The sequence below is a fragment of the Mus musculus genome, chromosome 13, assembly GCF_000001635.26.
Source record: "Mus musculus strain C57BL/6J chromosome 13, GRCm38.p6 C57BL/6J".
NCBI lineage: Eukaryota > Metazoa > Chordata > Mammalia > Rodentia > Muridae > Mus > Mus musculus.
In genome coordinates, this window is record NC_000079.6 from 93739544 (window position 1) to 93759225 (window position 19682).

The following is a 19682-nucleotide window of genomic DNA, read 5'->3' on the forward strand; positions in this document are numbered from 1 at the left end:
GTTGGGGGCAGGATATGCCAAATAAGAAGTGAGGGTGCTGGGAGAACCTGGAGGCCAGGTCTGCTTTGATTTGTAAAATATACACCTCGGTCCCTTGTCTGGGTCTGAAACCAACAACTATAGAAGCTCTTTGTTTTAAATTTAAGAAACATCTGTGCTACTCAGACTTGGGCAGAATTCATATTTCACACAGCATTGCTGCCTGTCGTGCTTTCCTGCATCCTGGTCACCATGTCGGCAGATGTCTCCTGTCTGTCTGAGCTCTACCTAACATGTTAAGACATGAGTGGTTTCAGGACTAAATATGTTCTTCTATGGGAAGAAGGAGTCCGCATTCCTGCAGAAGCGTCCCTGAGGTCACAAGACCATGTTTGACATAAGTGTCTGACACGCAACAGGGCTTCACAGATGAATCCATCCATACTTGCTAGGAAATTCTTTTTGTTTGTTTGGGGCTTTTATTTTTTTGTGGAAGAGTATCTCACTGTGTAGCCTTGGCTGTTCTGGAACTCTCGATGTAGACGAGGCTGGCCTCGAACTCACAGAGATCCACTTTCCTCTGCCTTCTGAGTGCTGGGATTAAAGGCTTGCGCCACTACACCTGGATCTGCTAGGGAATTCTTTAACAGCAGACCACCAAAAGCCTTCAAGATTGAAGCAATTTCTAGTCATGAAGTTGACTCAGGTTGGTTCCATGACAGGAGATAAGGGACAATTTCACCACGCCGCCAGCATCCTGCAAATCGCACCACGTAAGGTAGTATCCCCGCCTGTGTTCTAGGCATTTTCCACCCAATCAGAGGCTCTTTTACTTTATTTTCCACAGAGGTTGTCTCTAGGAGGAGAAAGACTATGACTAACCCCATCATCTTTCATCTGTTGTAGACAGTTTTCTTTAAAAAAGAACAAAAGTTTTTGTCATTATAAAGGTCTTTTTTTTTACCCCCCTCTGTATTTGGAGACTGTAGTGAACATTAGGTTACTATGACTTTAATTTTTTTCAAAGATTTATTTATTATATCTAAGTACACTGTAGATGTCTTCAGACACACCAGAAGAGGGAGTCAGATCTCATTACAGATGGTTGTGAGCCACCATGTGGTTGCTGGGATTTGAACTCAGGACCTCTAGGAGAGCAAGCAGTCAGTGCTCTTACCCGCTAAGCCATCTCCCCAGCCCGACTTTAATTTTATAACCTAGGTAGATGGGCCATAAAGTAATGGAAGATAATGAACATTTGAAAGCTTGAAATATTCTTTGTATCATTTATATGCCTAATATTCTTGTTAGAGGGAAATATATATATATATATATATATCTACAACACTCTTTTCTAAAAAAAAACATAGACTATAAATATGTAAAGCACACTAGTTGCTTTTCCTTGCTGTAATAAAATAGCCTGGCAAAGGTTTTAAGAAAGGATGGGTTCATTTAGGTTCATAGATTGAGGGAACAGAGTACCATAGAGGGCAAGGCTTGCCAGGAGGAGCAGGGTCATGCAAGGGGAGGTTCTGATACTAGGGTCTAGTTCCCTAATTGGTTCTTGATTTGTCAATAAGGAAAACTGGGAGCCAATTGCTGTGAGGAAGGTACAAGTGGGACTTCCAGGTACCAAGAGGAAAAGAAGATGCAGGGAAGGAGATAAGGGGCTTTTTCTGCCATGCTTTGGAGGAAAAAGAGCGAGGCAATCATGTAAGGCTTCAGGGAGAGCTAGCGCCTTCGGCCTCTGCTATGGGCAGGTGGCCAAAGATGTTTGGCCGGAGCCAATTGGAACAAGCCACTAAGTTTAGGGTGGAAGGAGTGATGGAGATAATAAATTGGTAAGGACACAAGTTTCAAGGCAGGAAATATTTGTGCCCAACAATTGTGCCTAGCAGGCAAGTTAAGGTAACAAGGCTGAGTGTGTGTCTTTTATCCTTGGTTTCAAAAGGAAACTATGTTAGGGCTGGTTGCAATCCATTCCTGAGCTAAGCCAGGTGGAACAAAGGGAGCCAGAAGGGGCATAAAAGGCGGTTTGGTTTTGTTTCTTTCTTTTTTTTTTTTTTTTCTCGAGACAGGGTTTCTCTGTGTAGCCCTGGCTGTCCTGGAACTCACTCTGTAGACCAGGCTGGCCTCAAACTCAGAAATCTGCCTGCCTCTGCCTCCTAAGTGCTGGGATTAAAGGCATGTGCCACCATGCCCGGCCTTGTTTTGTTTCTTAAAACTACATGCAACAGGGTCACATGGCACTCAGAGTACGGAAGCAGAGGAAGGGCCAGCAAGATGGCTCACTGGATAAAGGTGATTGCTACTGAACCTGAGTGCCTGAGTTTAATCCCTGAGAATTCACAGAGCAGAAGGAAAAAACTGACTCCCTGACTTCGTTCTCTGACTTCCACAGTACATGGTGGCACACAGCCACCTTCTCAGTCCTCCACAGCGCACAGACAGGTTGACAAATATGAAAACAAAAATCTTTATAAAAGAAGTCAGGACAGAGGAGCTGCCAATGCTTAGCTTCTGGTCTCCTTTTGGTCAGTCCGGGGCCAGAGCCTACAGAATGGAGCCGCCAACAGTTGAAATGGGCCTTCCTACCCCAGGGAACCTAATCTAGATAATCCTGTACAGGCACATTCGGGGATTTGTCTAGGTGGTTCTAGAGCCTGTCAAGTTGACAATGCTAAGCCCTGCACAGAAGATATTAAAGATGCTAATAGCATCGTGTGCAGGTATTATCACTGTTATCATTGAGGATACTTCACTGACTTTGTGTTGTCTATGTTTTCCAGGTTCTACGGTAAGCATTGATCATATAGTATAGTAATATAATATATTATGTGTGTATATATATTACATAATATATGGTAATAATATAATATATGATTACATTTATATTTATATAAATTTATAATATATACACTTATATATTACATTTATTAATTTATTTTGTGTGCACACACATATTTTTGGAAGTCAGAGGACAACTTGAGGGAGAAAGTTTTCTCTTTCTATTGTGTGGGTTCTCACTCACAAACTCAAGTCAGCAGGCTTGCTGGCAAGTGTCTTTACTCTCTGAGCCATCTCGCCAGCTCCTAATCAGGAGACTTTTAAGCCTGTATAGTTAATTCCCTTATAGAACCTTTTTAAAAATAAATAAATAAATAAATAATTATCTACAAATCCAAAGAACTCAAATTCTTTCTAAGATCTCCCCTTGCCCACTTCTCCTGTAGTAACTATCTCACGACCTGGTCTTTATTTATGTCTTCATGCTCTGGGCTTGAAATTAAGCTGGCTTCACCATCTGGGCCATGCTGTGAAGGGAGAGAGAATTGGACTTGGGTCTTGTAGTATTTAAACCTTGCTAATGGACGCCTTCTTCAGCGTCCTGCGCAGGCTGCAGCTTACATTTGCAGTCCTCATGAGAACCACACAGCGTTGTGGCTGCATCCAGGAAGCCGCCTCACACAGGAGTGATGGGGGAGCAGCAAGTGGAAGGGGTGTGAGGACATCTTCTGCTGACCCCCAGAGACCAGGGACTTATTACACAGAATTGTAATTACACACTATATAAATCTTAAGTTCTGGCTGTGGAGGACATCTTTGAAACGGTCCGTTGTTCTCTTTTCCGCTAGTGAAGAAACTGTAGTCCGAGGTTGCTCCTTTGGGTCGGGGTTTGTTATGGTTGTTGGTTTGATTTGACTTTTGTTTCTGATTCTGGTTAATCTGTGACAACAGAGTTTGAGGGTTTTGGTTTTTATTGCATCTGTACCATCTTTCAGCAGAGCTATGCTGTGTGCATCGAATCCCCTCTTCATCCCATAAGGCGTGCTTATGTGGCTGTTTATCTTCTCACCTGTGGCGTACGCCTATCTCCTGGGCAGTGTCCTTGCTCTTAGCCTCTGAGTTGCGAGTTTGCCTCACATTATCTCAGGTCCCCCAGCATTCTGCCTGGGTAGAGTTATCTTCTCCCTTTTATTATCTATTGTCCCCAGCGATCAGTTATTGCTTGTCTGTGTCACCTGCTCAGCTGTGGGGAATGTGACTAGCGAATGAAGGGAAAATCTTCAAATTGGAACAGGAGTGTCATCTGTCATGTGTCCTGGAAGAAGGAAGAAGCGGGTAAAGAACAAGGTCTTTGTTACAAACGCCCGCATCTGACTCGCTTCGTGAGCCCACAGCCTGGCATGACACCTCACTTGGAGTTGAGCTCAATGTCCCACTCAGATGTCTCCTGAATGAACTAATGAGGGTAGCTCTATACGTTAATACATCCCAGGGAATGTTACTCTGAAGGAGAGGGAAAACGTAGCATGGGGGCATGAATGGGCGTTCTTTTGGCATTTCGTGTTAAAAAAAAAAAAAAGTCTGTTCCTGATAAAATGCTTCCAATGGGTAGAAATTGAGACACACTTTGTTCTGATAGCTGATTCTACTGTCCAGACTCATTAGATATGGGGGCCTGTTTTGTAACCCACCATCATGGTACCGTGCCTCATGCTTTCCTGCTGAGGAGGAGGTTCTGGTAAAATTGTCAGCCCAAGTTATTACATTAAGTCTAACGTATTCCCAAGGAATAGATGGCTGGTGCTGTCATTTGGGCACAAAAAAAAAAAAAATATTTGTCTAGATGCTTGATCCAATCTGTATTTTTATTTAATGTGTAACTGGTGAGAAAATAGCAAAGACGTATTTAAATGCTTGCCTCTCTAACCTTGTCATGGAGTCTGAGCTCCCATTCATCATCATTATCATGGATTCCTGCAGCCCGCTGACTTCATAGGGAAGCAGGCCCTGAAGCAGATTAAAACCGAGGGGCTAAAGCGGAGACTGGTCTGCCTCACCGTGGCAACGGACGATGTGGATCCAGAGGGAAATGAAAGCATTTGGTACAAGGGCAAGGTGAGTACCAGGGCCACCACATCACCACGACAGACCTCCATGCATTACCAGGTGCTTTTTGTTTTGTTTTGTTTTTTTCTAATTTACTCACTTATTGAAAGGATGTCACACTTGATTTCTAAGCTGGCATTAAAGAAATGCAAAGTAATTAACTGACGAGAAAACGAAATGCTGCTTTTTTTTTTCTTTTTGCAAGCAGAAAAATCTATGTGCATTAAATTAAGATATATGTTTAGCCAACAGTTTTAAATAAATATTGGGGAGCAATATATTTTTATATCTGTGAATGTAAAAGATGGCTTTTATAAGGATTTGGTGATCTGATTTAATCTCTCAAGAATCTCTTTAAAAGATATGATTGGCATAACAACCACAAATCCAAGTGAATACATCCTGACAGGCTGCGGCTTGGAAGGTGATTTGACTTTGCATTGTTTTGTTTTTTTGTTTTTTGGGGGTTGTTTTTTTTTTTTTTTTTGTCTTTTGTTTTTTTTTTAAACTATGATCAGAATACTTTATTTTTTATTAGATATTTTCTTCATTTACATTTCAAATACTATCCCCTTTCCTAGTTTCCTCTCTGGAAGTTCCCTATTCCTTCCCCCTGCCCCGCTCCCCAACCCACCCACTCCTGCTTCCTTGCCCTGGCATTTCCCTGTACTGGGGTATATAATCTTCCCAAGACCAAGGGCCTCTCCTCCCATTGATGGCCAACTAGGCCATCCTCTGCTACATATGCAGGTAGAGACATGCTCCACTGTGTTCCTAGCAGCCTTATTTATAATAGCCAGAAGCTGGAAAGAACCTAGATGTCCCTCAACAGAGGAGTGGATACAGAAAATGTGGTACATTTACACAATGGAGTACTACTCAGCTATTAAAAACAATGAATTTATGAAATTCCTAGGCAAATGGATGGATCTGGAGGATATCATCCCGAGTAATGTAACCCAATCACAAAAGAACACTTATGATATGCACTCACTGATAAGAGGATATTAGCCCAGAAACTTAGAATACCCAAGGTACAATTTGCAAAACACATGAAACTCAAGAAGAAGGAAGACCAAAGTGTGGATACTTTGTTCCTTCTCAGAAGGGGGAACAAAATACCCATGGAAGGAGTTACAGAGACAAAGTTTGGAGCTGAGACGGAAGGAGGACCATCCAGAGACTGCCCCACCCAGGGATCCATCCCATAAACAACCACCAAACCCAGACACCATTGTGTATGCCAACAAGATTTTGCTGACAGGACCCTGATATAGCTGTCTCTTGTGAGGCTCTGCCAGTGCCTGGCAAATACAGAAGTGGATGCTCACAGTCATCTACTGGATAGAACACAGGGCCCCCAATGGAGGAGCTAGAGAAAGTACCCAAGGAGCTGAAGGAGTCTGCAACCGTATAGAAGGAACAACAATATGAACTAACTAACTAACTTTGCATTGTTAATGATGCCATTCTGGAAGTTCAGTATAACCAGGGTTAGTGGGATAGCCAATCCACAGGACCCCATTCCCTTCAACTTTTCTATTTGCAAGGTTCAGCGTGGCTCAGCATTCAGATGTGATCTGGCTGCTGTGGGATGCTCAGTGAGGTGATGGAGGGAGCCCTGGCCCTTCACGGCTCTTCCAAGAGCTATTTACTCTGTGTGGAGCAGGACCAGCTTCGTTAATGCACAGGACTCTGAGATCCTGGACCCACGGCTTTTCTGATCCACTGCAGGGTCTCTAATGTTTGCTTTCCTTTTCTCCATCTCTTCAGTGGTAGTGGCTGGAGACGGGGAACCTGTGGCATCCGGTCAGAACCTCACTGAGCTAAGGCACAAGCCTTTTGACATAGAGCTGATGTGGGTTACTTGCCCTACACACTAGAGATTTTTTTTTTTTTTTACATTTGCCCGTTTAGTTTTACAGCATCCCTATTAGATGTATGTGACCATTTCTGTTGTAAATATGAGGCTTTGGGGTGGGCTCAGAGAGATTGGGTAAATTCTTTGAGTTGCTAGTGATTGGTGATGAAGCTGAATTCAACCTACCTGAATTTGGGTTTGACCCTTGCCCCTTCCTGTAAAGGATGCTGACTAATCTAGTTTGTCCTCTTTCTGTCCTTGTTGGTGTACCCCTGAAGTCACTTTATGTCACAGCTCCCCATCTGGGCATGTTATCACACACAGTGAAGTGAAGCTAACAGGTTTACCCAGACCTCCAGCTCCCCCCCCCGCCCCCCCCCCCCCCCCGCCATACCAGGCTGCCCTCCACTCCCTTCTTAGTCAGGGCTGGGCTCGTTCCTCATGGCTTTCCCCACCTCCCTTCTTTTCTACCTCTGGCTCAGGCATGCTTTCTTTGCCTTTCTCAAGGAGATTTATTTATATTATTGTATGTGCATGAATATTTTGCCTGACTGTATGTATATGTGTCATATGTATGCCTGACGTCTGCAGAAGTCAGAAAAGTGCTTTGGATCCCCTGGAAAAGGAGTTACAGAGAGTTGTGTAAATGGGTAATGAGAATCAAACCCAGGACCTCTGCAAGAGCAACAAGTGCTCTTAGCCACTGAACCATCTCTCCATCTCTCGACTTCATTTCTCCTCCTCCTCCTCCGTCTTCTCGTCTTCTGATTGGATATTTTATTTACTTACATTTCTTTTCTTTTTCTTTTTCTTTCTTTGTTTTTTCGAGACAGGGTTTCTCTGTATCACCCTGGCTATCCGGGAACTCACACTGTAGACCAGGCTGGCCTCGAACTCAGAAATCCGCCTGCCTCTGCCTCCCAAGTGCTGGAATTAAAGTCATGTGCCACCATGCCCGGCTTACTTACATTTCAAATGTTCTCCCCTTTCCAGGTCTCCCCTTCAGAAACCCCCATCCCATCTCCCCTCCCCCTACCTCTATGAGGGTGTTCCCCCACCCACCCATTCCCATCCTCCCATCCTCCCATCCTGGCATTCCCCTACACTGGAGCATTGAACACCCTCAGTCCCAAGGGCCTCTCCTCCCACTGATGTCCAACAAGGCCATCCTCTGCCACATATGTGGCCAGCGCCATGTGTATTCTTTGGTTGTTGGTCCAGTCACTGGGAGCTCTGGGAGTCTGGCCTGTTGACACTGTTGCTCCCTCCATGGGGCTGCAAACCCCCTCAGCTCCTTCAGTCCCTTATCTAACTCCTCAATAGGGGACCCCCCCCCCCAACTCAGTCCAATAGTTGGCTGTGAGCTTCTACTCGTATTTGTCAGGCTCTGGCAGAGCCTCTCAGGAGGCAGCTATATCAGGCTCCTGTCAGCAAGTACTTCTTGGCATCCACAATAGTGTCTGGGTTTGGTGTCTGTGTATGGGATGGATCCCCAGGTGGGACAGTCTCTGGATGGCCTTTCCTTCCATCTCTGCTCCACACTTTGTCTCCATATTTCCTCTTGTGAGTATTTTGTTTACCCTTCTAAAAAGCACTGAAGCATCCACATTTTGGTCTTCCTTCTTCTTAGGCTTCATAATACACATTCTTAGCTAGGGATTCTGGTAATCCCAGGATTCAATAAACCAAAGAAGGAGGCTTATCATGTTAAAGCCAGGCTGAGATATGCAGTGAATTTGAGGCCAGCCTTGGTTATGTAGCTGAGTTTACATCTTTTTCCCCCCCTGTGATTTAGAGACAGGGTCTCCTGTTAAGCAGGCTGGCCTTGATCCCGTCCTGTAGCTGAGGATGGCCTTGAACTTCTGATCTTCCTTCCTTCCAAGTGCTGGCTAGTATTTCAGGAGCATGCCGCCATAACCCAGCTCTGTGCTGTGCTAGGCATGGAGTGCAGGGCTTTGTGCATGCTAGGCAGGTGCTCTCCTAATCGAGTCACATCTCTAACCCAGTTTGTCTTTCATCTTTCTTACCACATGCCAGATGCTAATAGAGTTCTAACCCAATTACAGGATCCTCCCTCTTGAATTTCCTAACATGACCCTGTCTCTTCTTGATGCTCAGTAGGACCATCATTTTTATCATGCTAAAGGTCCTCTTTCTTTCTTCTTCTTTAATTCTCATTTAGATTGTCCTTTTAAAATGTTTTTAAAAGTTTGAATTGCCATATTAATTATGCATATTTTTGAGGGACAATGTGACATTTTAATGGTGGTGGTGGTGGTGTGTGTGTGTGTGAGAGAGAGAGGGGGAGGGGGAGGGGGAGGGGGAGGGGGAGGGGGAGGGGGAGGGGGAGGGGGAGGGGGAGGGGGAGAGGGAGGAGGGACAGGGAGAGGGAGAGGGAGAGGGAGAGGGAGAGGGAGAGACTATGTGGACCTGGCTATGTTGCCTCTACTCCCGAGTGCTGGGATTAAAGGCCTGTGGTACTATGAAGGCAGAGCATTTAGAGCTTTCTCTACCAATTGCCACAGTTATACAATCAAACATGAGAAGCTATCCCTCTTGGTCACATAATATATTCTTTATATTTTTGAGAATGATGTATATTTTTTGCTTTTTTGTTTCACAACTTTGGTTTAATTTCCTGTGCTTTTGGTATTTGAATTATTTATTTTATTTTATGTATATGAGTACACTGTAGCTGACTTTAGACACACCAGAAGAGGGCACCAGATCCCATTACAGATGTTTGTGAGCCACCATGTGGTGCTGGGAATTGAACTCAGGATGTCTGGAAGAGCAGTCAGTGCCCTTAACCACTGAGCCATCTCTCCAAGCCCCTGCAAACATTCCTAATGTTGGAGATAGAGAATAAGTTTACCTACTTGTTCAACACATGTTTTTATAGTTAACTCTGTGCCAGCAATGTTGTTGGCATAACTACAAAGTAAACAGAAGAGAACCATTGTCTTTGTGGAGTTTATACACTAGGAGCGACAGGGTGGACCACAAGGAAAGTCTATTAAGTAGATGCACATCAGATGGTGATGGGGAGCCTTTGGAAATGTCCAAGTGGGGGCTGGGCAGTGCCTGTGGCTTAAATATGCCGTAAGTTTTTAAAAAATCAAGACTAAACCAGCAAGTCTGAAAGACTAAAGCAGCAAAGGAAGTTTTTAGGAAGAGGTTTATGGGACAGTGTAGAGAGTTTAGGAGGTAGTGGTATCGTCATTGTCATTATCGCTCTCCTCCTGGTCTTCCTCCTCCATTTACAAATTGCAATGCAGAGGCACAGCAAAAGAAGCACAGGCAACATGCAGTTTTAAAGGGTGTCACTCCTTTGAAAAGTCATTTCCCAAAGAGACAAATGAGAAAAGGCTAAAATAAATGAGAATTATGTATGTCAGACTTTGAAACTCTCCCTGCCTGATAACCCCTGAATCAGAAAGTAGACATGAAAGTTAATAGCAGCACTGAGACAAAGACCATTTAAAAAATTAGCACTCCAAAGGGGCAGTCTTGTTAGGTGACTAACTCAGAAATGACTGCCAGGAAGTTGCTGTGGGAATGTTAGCAGAGACAGGATGGTTGAGGCATCTCCGGAGTGACCGAGGGCTTGTGACCAGTGAGTCAGGAGACTGTGCCAGAGTCACCCAGAGCTCTTCTTGTTTCTTAGGTGGCTGAGGCAAGCCAGTTTAACTCTCCCACCTCACACAGAAATCACCGGTTTACAGGCCTCGAATGAAAGCAAAGTCGCCAAGACAGCCCTTAAACCCTATCCCCTTGGACCCAAATCCTTGTCTTAGGTCACTAGACTCTGACAAAAGGGAAAAAGCAGCTTCCAAGCGTGTGCTGTATTTGACTGTCAACCATATGCCAGGTGAAAACAGTCAAGTCCTTTCGCCAACCAGCTCTCATCAGAAGTTAGAATCTCATGGAGAGCTCCTTCTCTGAGGTGTCAAAGAGATAAAGAACCCAGACCCTGGAGATCAGGGTTAAGTTGACAAGTGTGTTAACGTCTAAAGACTACAAGTGATGTGACGGCTCAGCTATGTCTGAGTGAGCAGGCAGCCTCATGCCAGGAGAGCTGACAGCAGCCATGTGTAGTCCACAGTGCTGGACGGTGCGGCCAGAAGAAACAGCAAATGTATGAGTGTGTGTGTGTGTACATCTGCATTTCTTTATATATCATATTTTGCTTTTACTATTTTTCTATTCTTTTTGCAGTGTTTCGACTTAACAATTTGTTTTGAATTCTGATTTCTTTCAAAACGAGATTTTAATTTTAAGTGGATGCCTGTTTCGGCATGTATGCATGTGTACCATGTGTGTGCAGTGCCTAAGGACCTGAAGAGGGCAGCTGTTCTAGGAGCTAGCGTTACAGGTAGTTGTGAGTCACAGGACATGGGTGCCAGAACCCAAAAGCAAATGTTCTTAAACTTCTGAGTCGGGTCTCCAGCCTAACATCCTGCTTTTATTTCAATGCCATCCTTTCCCTTAGATCTGACTTGCAATAACTCTCTTATCTTCTAATCAGACGTTATTACATAAGTTTTTGGGGTTTTGACCCATAAGGCCCCTGTTTCCATCTCCTGGCTTTTGATTGCTTGTTTGATATTGTCCCACCCCAGTTACCTTGAGGCCTCCACTGGTTTTGATGGTTCATTTCTTTGCTAACTGAGATGGGGTGCAATTTCACCAACACACTTTTATTGATTTCTCTCTCATGTATTGGTCTGGAAGCATTCACCCACCATTTTAGCCAACCTAATCCTACCTCTTTTGAAATTCTCAAGTAAATCTTTCATGTTATCTGCCAGGGCTATTTGGTTTTATTTTCTTGTAGCTCTGTTCACTCCCCCATCTAAGCTGGAAGCTCTTAAATGTAGGTACCAGGGCTCCTACTGATTTCTCCAGAGTCTAAGAAGCAGGGTAGAGCTAACTATTAATACTACACCCAACCTAGGTGCCTTATAATTTGCAAGGTTGAAATGCTCTCCCCCAGACACTAACACTTCAAGCAATAATAATGCTGGCGAAAACATGAGAAGCAGAGACACCCTCAGACATCATTGGTGGGAAGTTTAACTAGTCCAGCTACTATGTACATCAGTGAGGAGGTTCCTTAAAAACTAAAATCAGAACGTATAGCCACATCACTCCTGAGAACATACAAAGGAGTCTGAATCAGCACACCACAGGTATCACACCCACAATCAGTAGTATTCACAGTAGCAAACACACGGCATCAGCTGAGGTGTCCATCAAAAGAGAGACAAAGAAAACATAGAGCAAACATCCAATGGAGTTTTACTCAGCCATAACAAGGAATGTGTGGAACTGGAGATCACGATGTTAAGTGACAGAAACCAGCCTCAGAAAGACAATGTTACACGTTTGCTTTCATCTGTGGAATATAGACTTTAAAACATCTGTAGCAGAGCTGTCGAGATGGCTCAGCTGGTAAGAGCATTGACTGCTCTTCTTAAGGTCCTGAGTTCAAATCCTAGCAATCACATGGTGGATCACAACCACCCGTAATAAGATCTGACGTCCTCTTCTGGTGTGTCTGAAGACAGCTACAGTGTACTTGCATATAACAAATAAATCTTTGGGCCGGAGCAAGCAATTCAATTCCCAACAACCACATGAAGGCTCATAACCATCAGTGTACTCACATACATAAGTAAATCTTTAAAAAAATAAATCTGTAGCTAAGACATAAAAATAGAAAGGAGACAATTTGAGAAGAAAGGGACCAGCAGGAAGAGGGAGAAAGGAGATGTGCTTGTGGAACTATTTCAGGGTGAGACCCACAATTCTGTACACTGAAATCTAATAGATCCCTCCCCACCATGAACCAACTCTATAGCTCAGGAAACTTCTGGAGACGAGAGGCACATAAGTGACCATCATGCTGATATGCTGAAGATAGCTGTTCTTTTTCAGGTGGTTGGCAACACAACATCTGGAAGCTACAGTTACAGCATTCAGAAGAGCCTGGCTTTTGCTTATGTCCCAGTCCAGCTCAGTGAAGTGGGACAGCAAGTGGAGGTTGAACTACTGGGTAAAAATTACCCAGCCACCATTATACAAGAACCCCTGGTACTCACGGAGCCTGCCCGAGCCAGGCTTCAGAAAGACGGTAAAAAGACAAATCTTGAGAAAGGCCCATCCCGGACAACCAAGTTGTAGCTGACAGAACCGCTCTTGGGTCCTGCTCCTGCCAGGATAAAGGTAGCCAAGACTTCACTTCAAAAAATCATCAAAATCCAGATCAGTATCTTTGTAAAACCTTTCCATTGCTTCCCAAACAGAATGGTTTGATGAATTAATGATTTGCATTGTCCATTCAAATGAATCTAAGACAAACACTTTTTATTACTTTTATTGCTTTTTATTACTGGCGTTTATGAAACCCAGTCAGAGAAACATTAGGTGTTTGCCAATATGAAATCATGATTCTAGTGGGATTAAAGGACTCTGTGACGTTAGGAAGATGGTATGTGGCTGATAGCTGAGAACAAATGAATAAATTACGTTTCACAGAAACAGATGCAATGACAGGGACAGACTTGCTTTATTGATAGATTTCACCTTGAGTGGAAAAGTGATAGATTTAATGTTTCATAATATGTCCATGATGGAAATAGCACTTCATATCACTGTGTTACATACATCCTCATGCCGTGCTCTCAAATGTTTCCCAGTTTCTTCGTGGCTCCTGCAGAAAGCGGCTCTAAGGACATTGTGGTCGCCTTTCCTAAGCTGCTTCTTACACAGGGATTGCAGATAAAAGAATCGTCCCGAGGAAGCTGGACTCGTAAACGGCCAGAAACCGAGTCGAAGACTAAATAGATTATGCCAGCGCAAACACAGTGTGAATACTGAGTGGCTCCCCTTGAGCTAGAATTAATGCAAGCTGACATCACATGCTGCCCTTCTGAGGAGCTTTCACAAAGCATTTGACAACACAGGTCAAACAAAGGCTTTAGAGCTGACAGGAGTACCCTCAGCACTGTGCATGGGGAGGGAAAAGAAAAAGTTGGGAAATGACCCTTTGATAGACTTCTTAAAATCATTAGAGTTTAGTTGACTGAATAAATCAAAAGGGTCTTAAAGGTAGCTTATCATTTATGATTAATTTACACATCTTTGCATTTGCTTCACAGTTTCCAGCTTTTTCTGGGTATTCAAGAAAGCTGGACTTGAAGCTTTGTAAGACTCTAAAATGAGTTCTTACCCTGTAAGTTTGGAAATGACAGCAACTTTACATTTTAAATGTTCCATCAGAGTAATCATATATTAAGATCATCTCTCACCATTGGTTTCTTTTGGTATGTCCTCTTACATAAAGAAGAAATCCTTGGTTACAAGGGCTTTCTGATTATCAGGAGTAGTATCAGGCTTGAGCCCAATTCCCAGTTTAGGCTGATAGAAGCCCCTGTGTGGGAGCTGGAAGGCTGGCTTCCTTTCCTATCTGTTACTGATGGCCTCTGGAGAGTTATTCTCTATTTCTGCCAAGTGGACTCACATTCTTCTCATTCTGAGGAAGAAGCAATATTGAAAGCACCATCTTGAGAGCTAGGCACAGTGGCTCATGCCTGTTGTCCTAGCCCTCAGAAGACAAAGGCAGGAGGATTACCTCAAGTTCTAGGCCAGTCAGGGCTATGGAATAAGACTTTGTTGTTGTTGTTGTTTTAAATCCCTCACAGACCATATGAAGCGATGAAGCTCAAGAAGGAAGGTCAAAATGTGAATGCTTCCGTCCTTCTTAGAAGGGGGAACAAAATACTCATTGGCGGTAGAGGGTGGGAGGGGCTTGGGAAGAAGAGAGAAGGGGCAGGGGAAAAAAGGGGGGCCAGGATCAGGTATGAGAGAAGATGGGCAATGTGAACAGAAATTTGAACAGAGGTGTGTAGCAATGGGGTTGGGGAACTGGGGGTAGCCACCAGCAAATCCCAGATGCTAGGAAAACAAGAGGTTCCCAGGACCCAACAAAGATGAGATTAGTTGAAATGTCCAACAAAGGGGAAGGAGACCCTGTAGAGACCATATCCAGAGGTTAGGCAAGGCTGCTGGTTAGGGTATGGGGCCATCCACTTATCTCCAAATTCTTAACCCAGAAGGACTCCTATCTAAAGGAAATATGGGGACAAAGTGTGGAGCAGAGACTGAAGGAAAGGCAACCCAGAGACTACCCCACCTGGGGATCCATCCCATACACAGACACCAAACCCAGACACTATTGTGGATGCTGGCAGGAGCCTGTCATAGCTGTCTCCTGAGAGGCTCTGCCAGAGACTGACAAATACAGAGGCAGATGTTTGCAGCCAACTATTGGACTTAGCATGGGGTCCCCAACAGAGGAGTTAGAGAAGGAACTAAAGGAGCTGAAGGGGTTTGCAGCCCCATAGGAAGAACAATATCAACCAACCAGACCCCCTCCCCCCATAGCTCCCAGGGACTAAATCACTAACCAAAGAGTACACACGAAGGAACCCGTAGTTCCAGCTGCATGTGTAGCAGAGGCTGGCATTGTCTGGCATTAATAGGAGAAGCCCTTGGTGAAGGCTCAATTCCCCAGTGTAGGGGAATGCCAGGGCGGTGAGGTGGGAAGGGGTGCATCCTCATAGAAGCAGGGATAGGAGGGTTCCAGAGGGGAAACTGGGAAAGGGGATAACATTTGAAATGTAAATACATAAAATATCCAATAAAAAAAAATCCCTAAACCAAACACCAATAGAAACCAAACCAAACACAAAATCAATCAAACAAAACCTGCTCAACAGTGTAATGCATAGGACATTAGACTTTAAAGACATCCTCTTTACAGTATCATTGTGGGATCCACTTAGATCCAACACAACTCAAACACCAGGTCAATGCAGATAACAAAAAAAAATATTGTAATTAAGCCACAACTGATGGATCAGGGCCACAGAACAGACTCGAAAGCTGAACTGTAACTCCACACCAGTATATTGCATAATAAGTCTGAAAACCACAAACATCTGTGCCAAGTTATAGTTACATTTTTCCACCAATCGATTTAGGAATAAGGGCTTCCCTTATGTGGTTGATCTATGACCACATAAGGAAACTGATACAGAACGTAGGTTTTACAGTCCAACCAATCAAATCTATTTGTTGTTTTGTAGTTAGCAATAGCCATTATGTTCTGGAATAGAAGATGAATAACGAAGACTGTCCAGCTACTGGGGAGTCCCCAGTTCCTCTAGGGTCTGGGACCTTGAACTTAGTTTCTTTCTATGATTAAATAGAGTCTAAAAACAAAATGGCAGAACTTAGGACAAGATTCTTTGCTTGTCCCCAACAGCTTAAGCCCACATCTTGACTTCTCTAGGGACTTTCCTGGGCTCCCTTTTTGTTCCTGTTGTGCTATTAGAAGTTAGGTCACCCCTGTGCTTATGTCCCCACCAGGCATCGTTCTGACCGTACTTTAAGCAGTCCATTGCTAATCAATTATGTATAGTCCAGCTTAGTCTTAGAAAGGGGAGTCAAGCAGATTTCTCCCCATGGGAACGTGAACTGTGGCTTACAGAGAACAAGCTGGTTAACATGCAGAGCTGGAAGCTGAAAAGATAATCCAGAAAAGGAAGCCATGAAGTCTACGGAAGATGAGCTCCTGAGACAGGAGCCCTGGGAAGACAGAGGGAAGGAATACTAACTTACCAAGCACTCAGCTCCTGATGGCATGCCAGCCAGCCAGCTCTTGGATGAGTACCGTGACCCAAGAGAGCTCTCATGAAGTCAGGCCTGGTAGCTCAGGCCCATAATCCCAGTTATCTGGAAGCCTGAGGCAGGAGACTTCCAAGTTCAAGGCCAGCTAGGACCTAATCGTGAGAGCTTATCTCAGAATCAAAATTAAAATAAGTCAGGGCTACAGCACAGTGGTAGAGTACTTTCTAACCACCTATGAGAAGCTAGGTTTGATGCTCAGGACTAGGAGTAGGGATGAAAGGTGAAAGGGTGAGCCCAAGTGTTACCACTTCCATCTGCTGTGATATTCCAGAGAACTGGGCCTAGGATTGATGTGAGCTCTGAATAGTGAACAACCAACATTCTTGAAAATAACAGAATGGGCTGGCAAGATGGTTCAGCAGATGGAGATCCTTGCAGCCAGGCCCCCTGACAACCTGAGTTTGTTCCCTGGGGCCTATACAGCATAAGTAAGGAGAGTGCCAACTCTATACACTAGCCATGGTACAACATGGCTCACCCCTCCCAACACATAAACAAATAAATAAATGCAATAAACATTTGAAAGTACTAGAGGGATGCGTATAAGAATTGTCCAGGAGACTCACTCTAAAGAACTTAGCATGGCTGCACCTGGGGCTGAGGCAGGAGGATGGGGAGTTCAAGGTCACCCTGGGCTACCAGAGACCCAGGCACAGGGAAGATATTTAGGGATGTTACTATGTCGTGGATGGTCACAATCGAAGGAGTCCTCATCTTTCTCCTCTTTTACTGCTAAGGGAAGATGATAGAAGAAAAACAATTTTAAACTTTTTGAAGTATTTTGGGGAGGATGTTGAATAGACAGACTACATCCTGGGCTCTTTGTCGATGCTCCTTTGTGCGGATTTAAACTGAACCACAGGAAAGCTGAGAAGGGTAAGTGAAGTGCAGCTGTGAATGTAAAGGCGTTTCTCAACCCCGGGTTCTAAGAAAGCATAGTGAGTTATTCTGTCCTTTTGAGGAGTTGGTACATGGAATGGTGCCTTCCCCAAACACCTAGTGTAACTATAGAAGTTCATTGAGTTGTATCGACATTGGGGCTGGTTAATTTTGGTGTGTGGTGTTTTCTTATTTGCAAGTTTTTTAAAAAAAAATAATAGTTTATGAAGTTTAGGAAACTAGGGAAGCTAGAGAGCTGTCCTAGTGCTTTAGAGCATGTGTTGCTCTTGTAGAGGACCTAGGTTCAATTCCCAGCACCCACATGGCAGCTCACAACCATCCATTGTAAGCTCCAGTTCCTGGGGGATCTATCTAATGCCCTCTCTGATGCATACGTGGTTCACATATGTACATGCAGGCAAAATACTCATAACATATGCAATAAACCAAATACATCTTTTAAAATGTCATGTATAAATTACCATTCCAGTTTTATCACTTTGCCTTTAATGAGTCATGAAAATAGTTCATGGTTTACAGAAAGTTCCATGAGGAGTGGTAAGGGATCGGCACACTAATCAGCATTTTCAGTAGGGAGACTCTTGAAGAGTTTTGAAGGCCATGAAGCACGGAGCTAGTGCATTGTGTGGAGGCTTCTGGTCAGAGAGCCTCTAGACCTGCCTCCAAGGCCTGCCATCAGTGGACAGAGAGCCTCTAGACCTGCCTCGAAGGCCTGCCATCAGTAAAGCACAGCTCACATTTCCATCCGCTGAAGCGACGCCCATGTTTCAAATGTGTAATTGACAGCTTAGTGAGTGATGTTGGCCAGTACAGACCAGCCCTGGAAAAGCAGATAAGCGCTCCCCTCCCTGCTCCACCCATTACAGAGACTGGGGAGCATTAGAGATGGGCCCCACTCTCCAGGTGGGCTTCAGGTCCCACCTCTTGTTTTCTTGTTAACACTAGAAAAGGAACTCCCTCTTTAGGATCTAAATTACAGTATAGAAAGGTGGTGCCTCTTTGAGACCCTTCAAAGCAAAGCTACTCCCTCTGGTCAGAAGAATAAAATCTAAGCTCGACCTCTGACCCCAGGTGGAGACTTCATAGTGAGACACCTAAAACATGGCATGCTGTTCTCTCAGGTTAAGGACTACAGCTGGGCCTGTGTGTCACCCGGGCAGGGAAGCTAGCTCCCCTCAAGACCTGCTAGGGAAGGGGGAGGACTAACTGTCCCCTTAATGCGATGATAGGATGATAGTGTATTTATCATTCCAGAAACCTTTCCATCAGGGATGCTTGGGGTGCTCCCATGAAGCACTTCGGCAGAGCTGGTTGACTTTTCCGAGTTCTAACTTTGCCTTTTCCTCCCTTCAGATCCTGGCTCAAAGTCTAGACATGCGTTCCCTGGACCTCTGTGCTTTCTCTTTCTTTGAAGGCCTCTCCCTTCCACCGTGAGGGTGCTTGCTGACCGCGGCTGCTTACAGCGGGCTGCAAACGGTGGGGCTTTTTCTTTTCCTGTTCTCCATCCTCTTCCTGGCATTTACCAAGATTTACAGCTTGCCCACCCTGTTGACTTTCTCTCAGATGCTAATAAAATCGTTCTTAAGCTTCTTTCTGAGTCTTTTTTTTTTTTTTAAACTTTCTTTCTTAGGAAGAATAAGAGGTTTCCCTGGTAACACTGCTTCCAGGGCTGTCCAGGTTATAGAAACCTCAGGCAAGCATTTAGGAAAAGAACAGAGAACTCTTCAGTTAAAAATAATGGCGTCATGAATGTCAAAGGGAGAAAACATTTTGAGAATGAAGGAATGGAAAAGAGGGCCAGAACATCAGGAGCTGTCAAGTAAGAATAAAAGCTGGAAAGCACTCCTTGAGATCAGCAGATGGTCTTCGGTGCCATCAGCAGCAACAGTTTTAGGGGGAAAGCCGGACTGCATCACTAAGTGAACGAGAGGCAAAGACTTGGAGAATTGGGACATAATATTATTTTACTCTGGAGAAAGTGACTTTTGATTAAGATGATTATAAAGAGTGTCAGTTAGAAGCAAGCTTAACAGAAGCTGAGGCAATTGTTTTGTTAAATCATTTAAGAAGTTTGGCAGGTGCGAGAACGTGCGAAGTAGCTTAATGCTCTTGTCCTGCTCTGTTAAAGCTTCCTGGGCTCTAACTGTACACATCCATACGATTCATTTCAGAAGGAACAGAGACACCAAGTAAAATTAAAGGCTGAAAAAATCCCTGTGTTAAGCAAAGTGGTTGTGTGTGTGCATGTGTGTGTGTGTGTGTGTGTGTGGTTGGTTGGTTGGTTTGGGTT

General features: G+C 44.2%; 1 protein-coding gene and 1 long non-coding RNA gene across 2 annotated transcripts in view; both read left to right on the forward strand.

Moving 5' to 3' along the window:
- Positions 1–13280, forward strand: part of Dmgdh (dimethylglycine dehydrogenase precursor) — a 78388-nt gene extending 65108 nt beyond the window's left edge. The window contains exons 15-16 of the mRNA NM_028772.3: positions 4750–4884; positions 12677–13280. Of these exons, the coding sequence (NP_083048.1) occupies positions 4750–4884; positions 12677–12922 (381 nt within the window). The 3' untranslated portion in view covers positions 12923–13280. The remainder of the gene's footprint in view (positions 1–4749; positions 4885–12676) is intronic.
- A 2174-nt stretch (positions 13281–15454) lies between these two features.
- Positions 15455–18982, forward strand: Gm41021. The gene is made up of 2 exons (XR_873810.1): positions 15455–17368; positions 18746–18982. It is a non-coding gene; the product is annotated as a predicted gene, 41021 (long non-coding RNA).
- Positions 18983–19682: the final 700 nt, after the last annotated feature.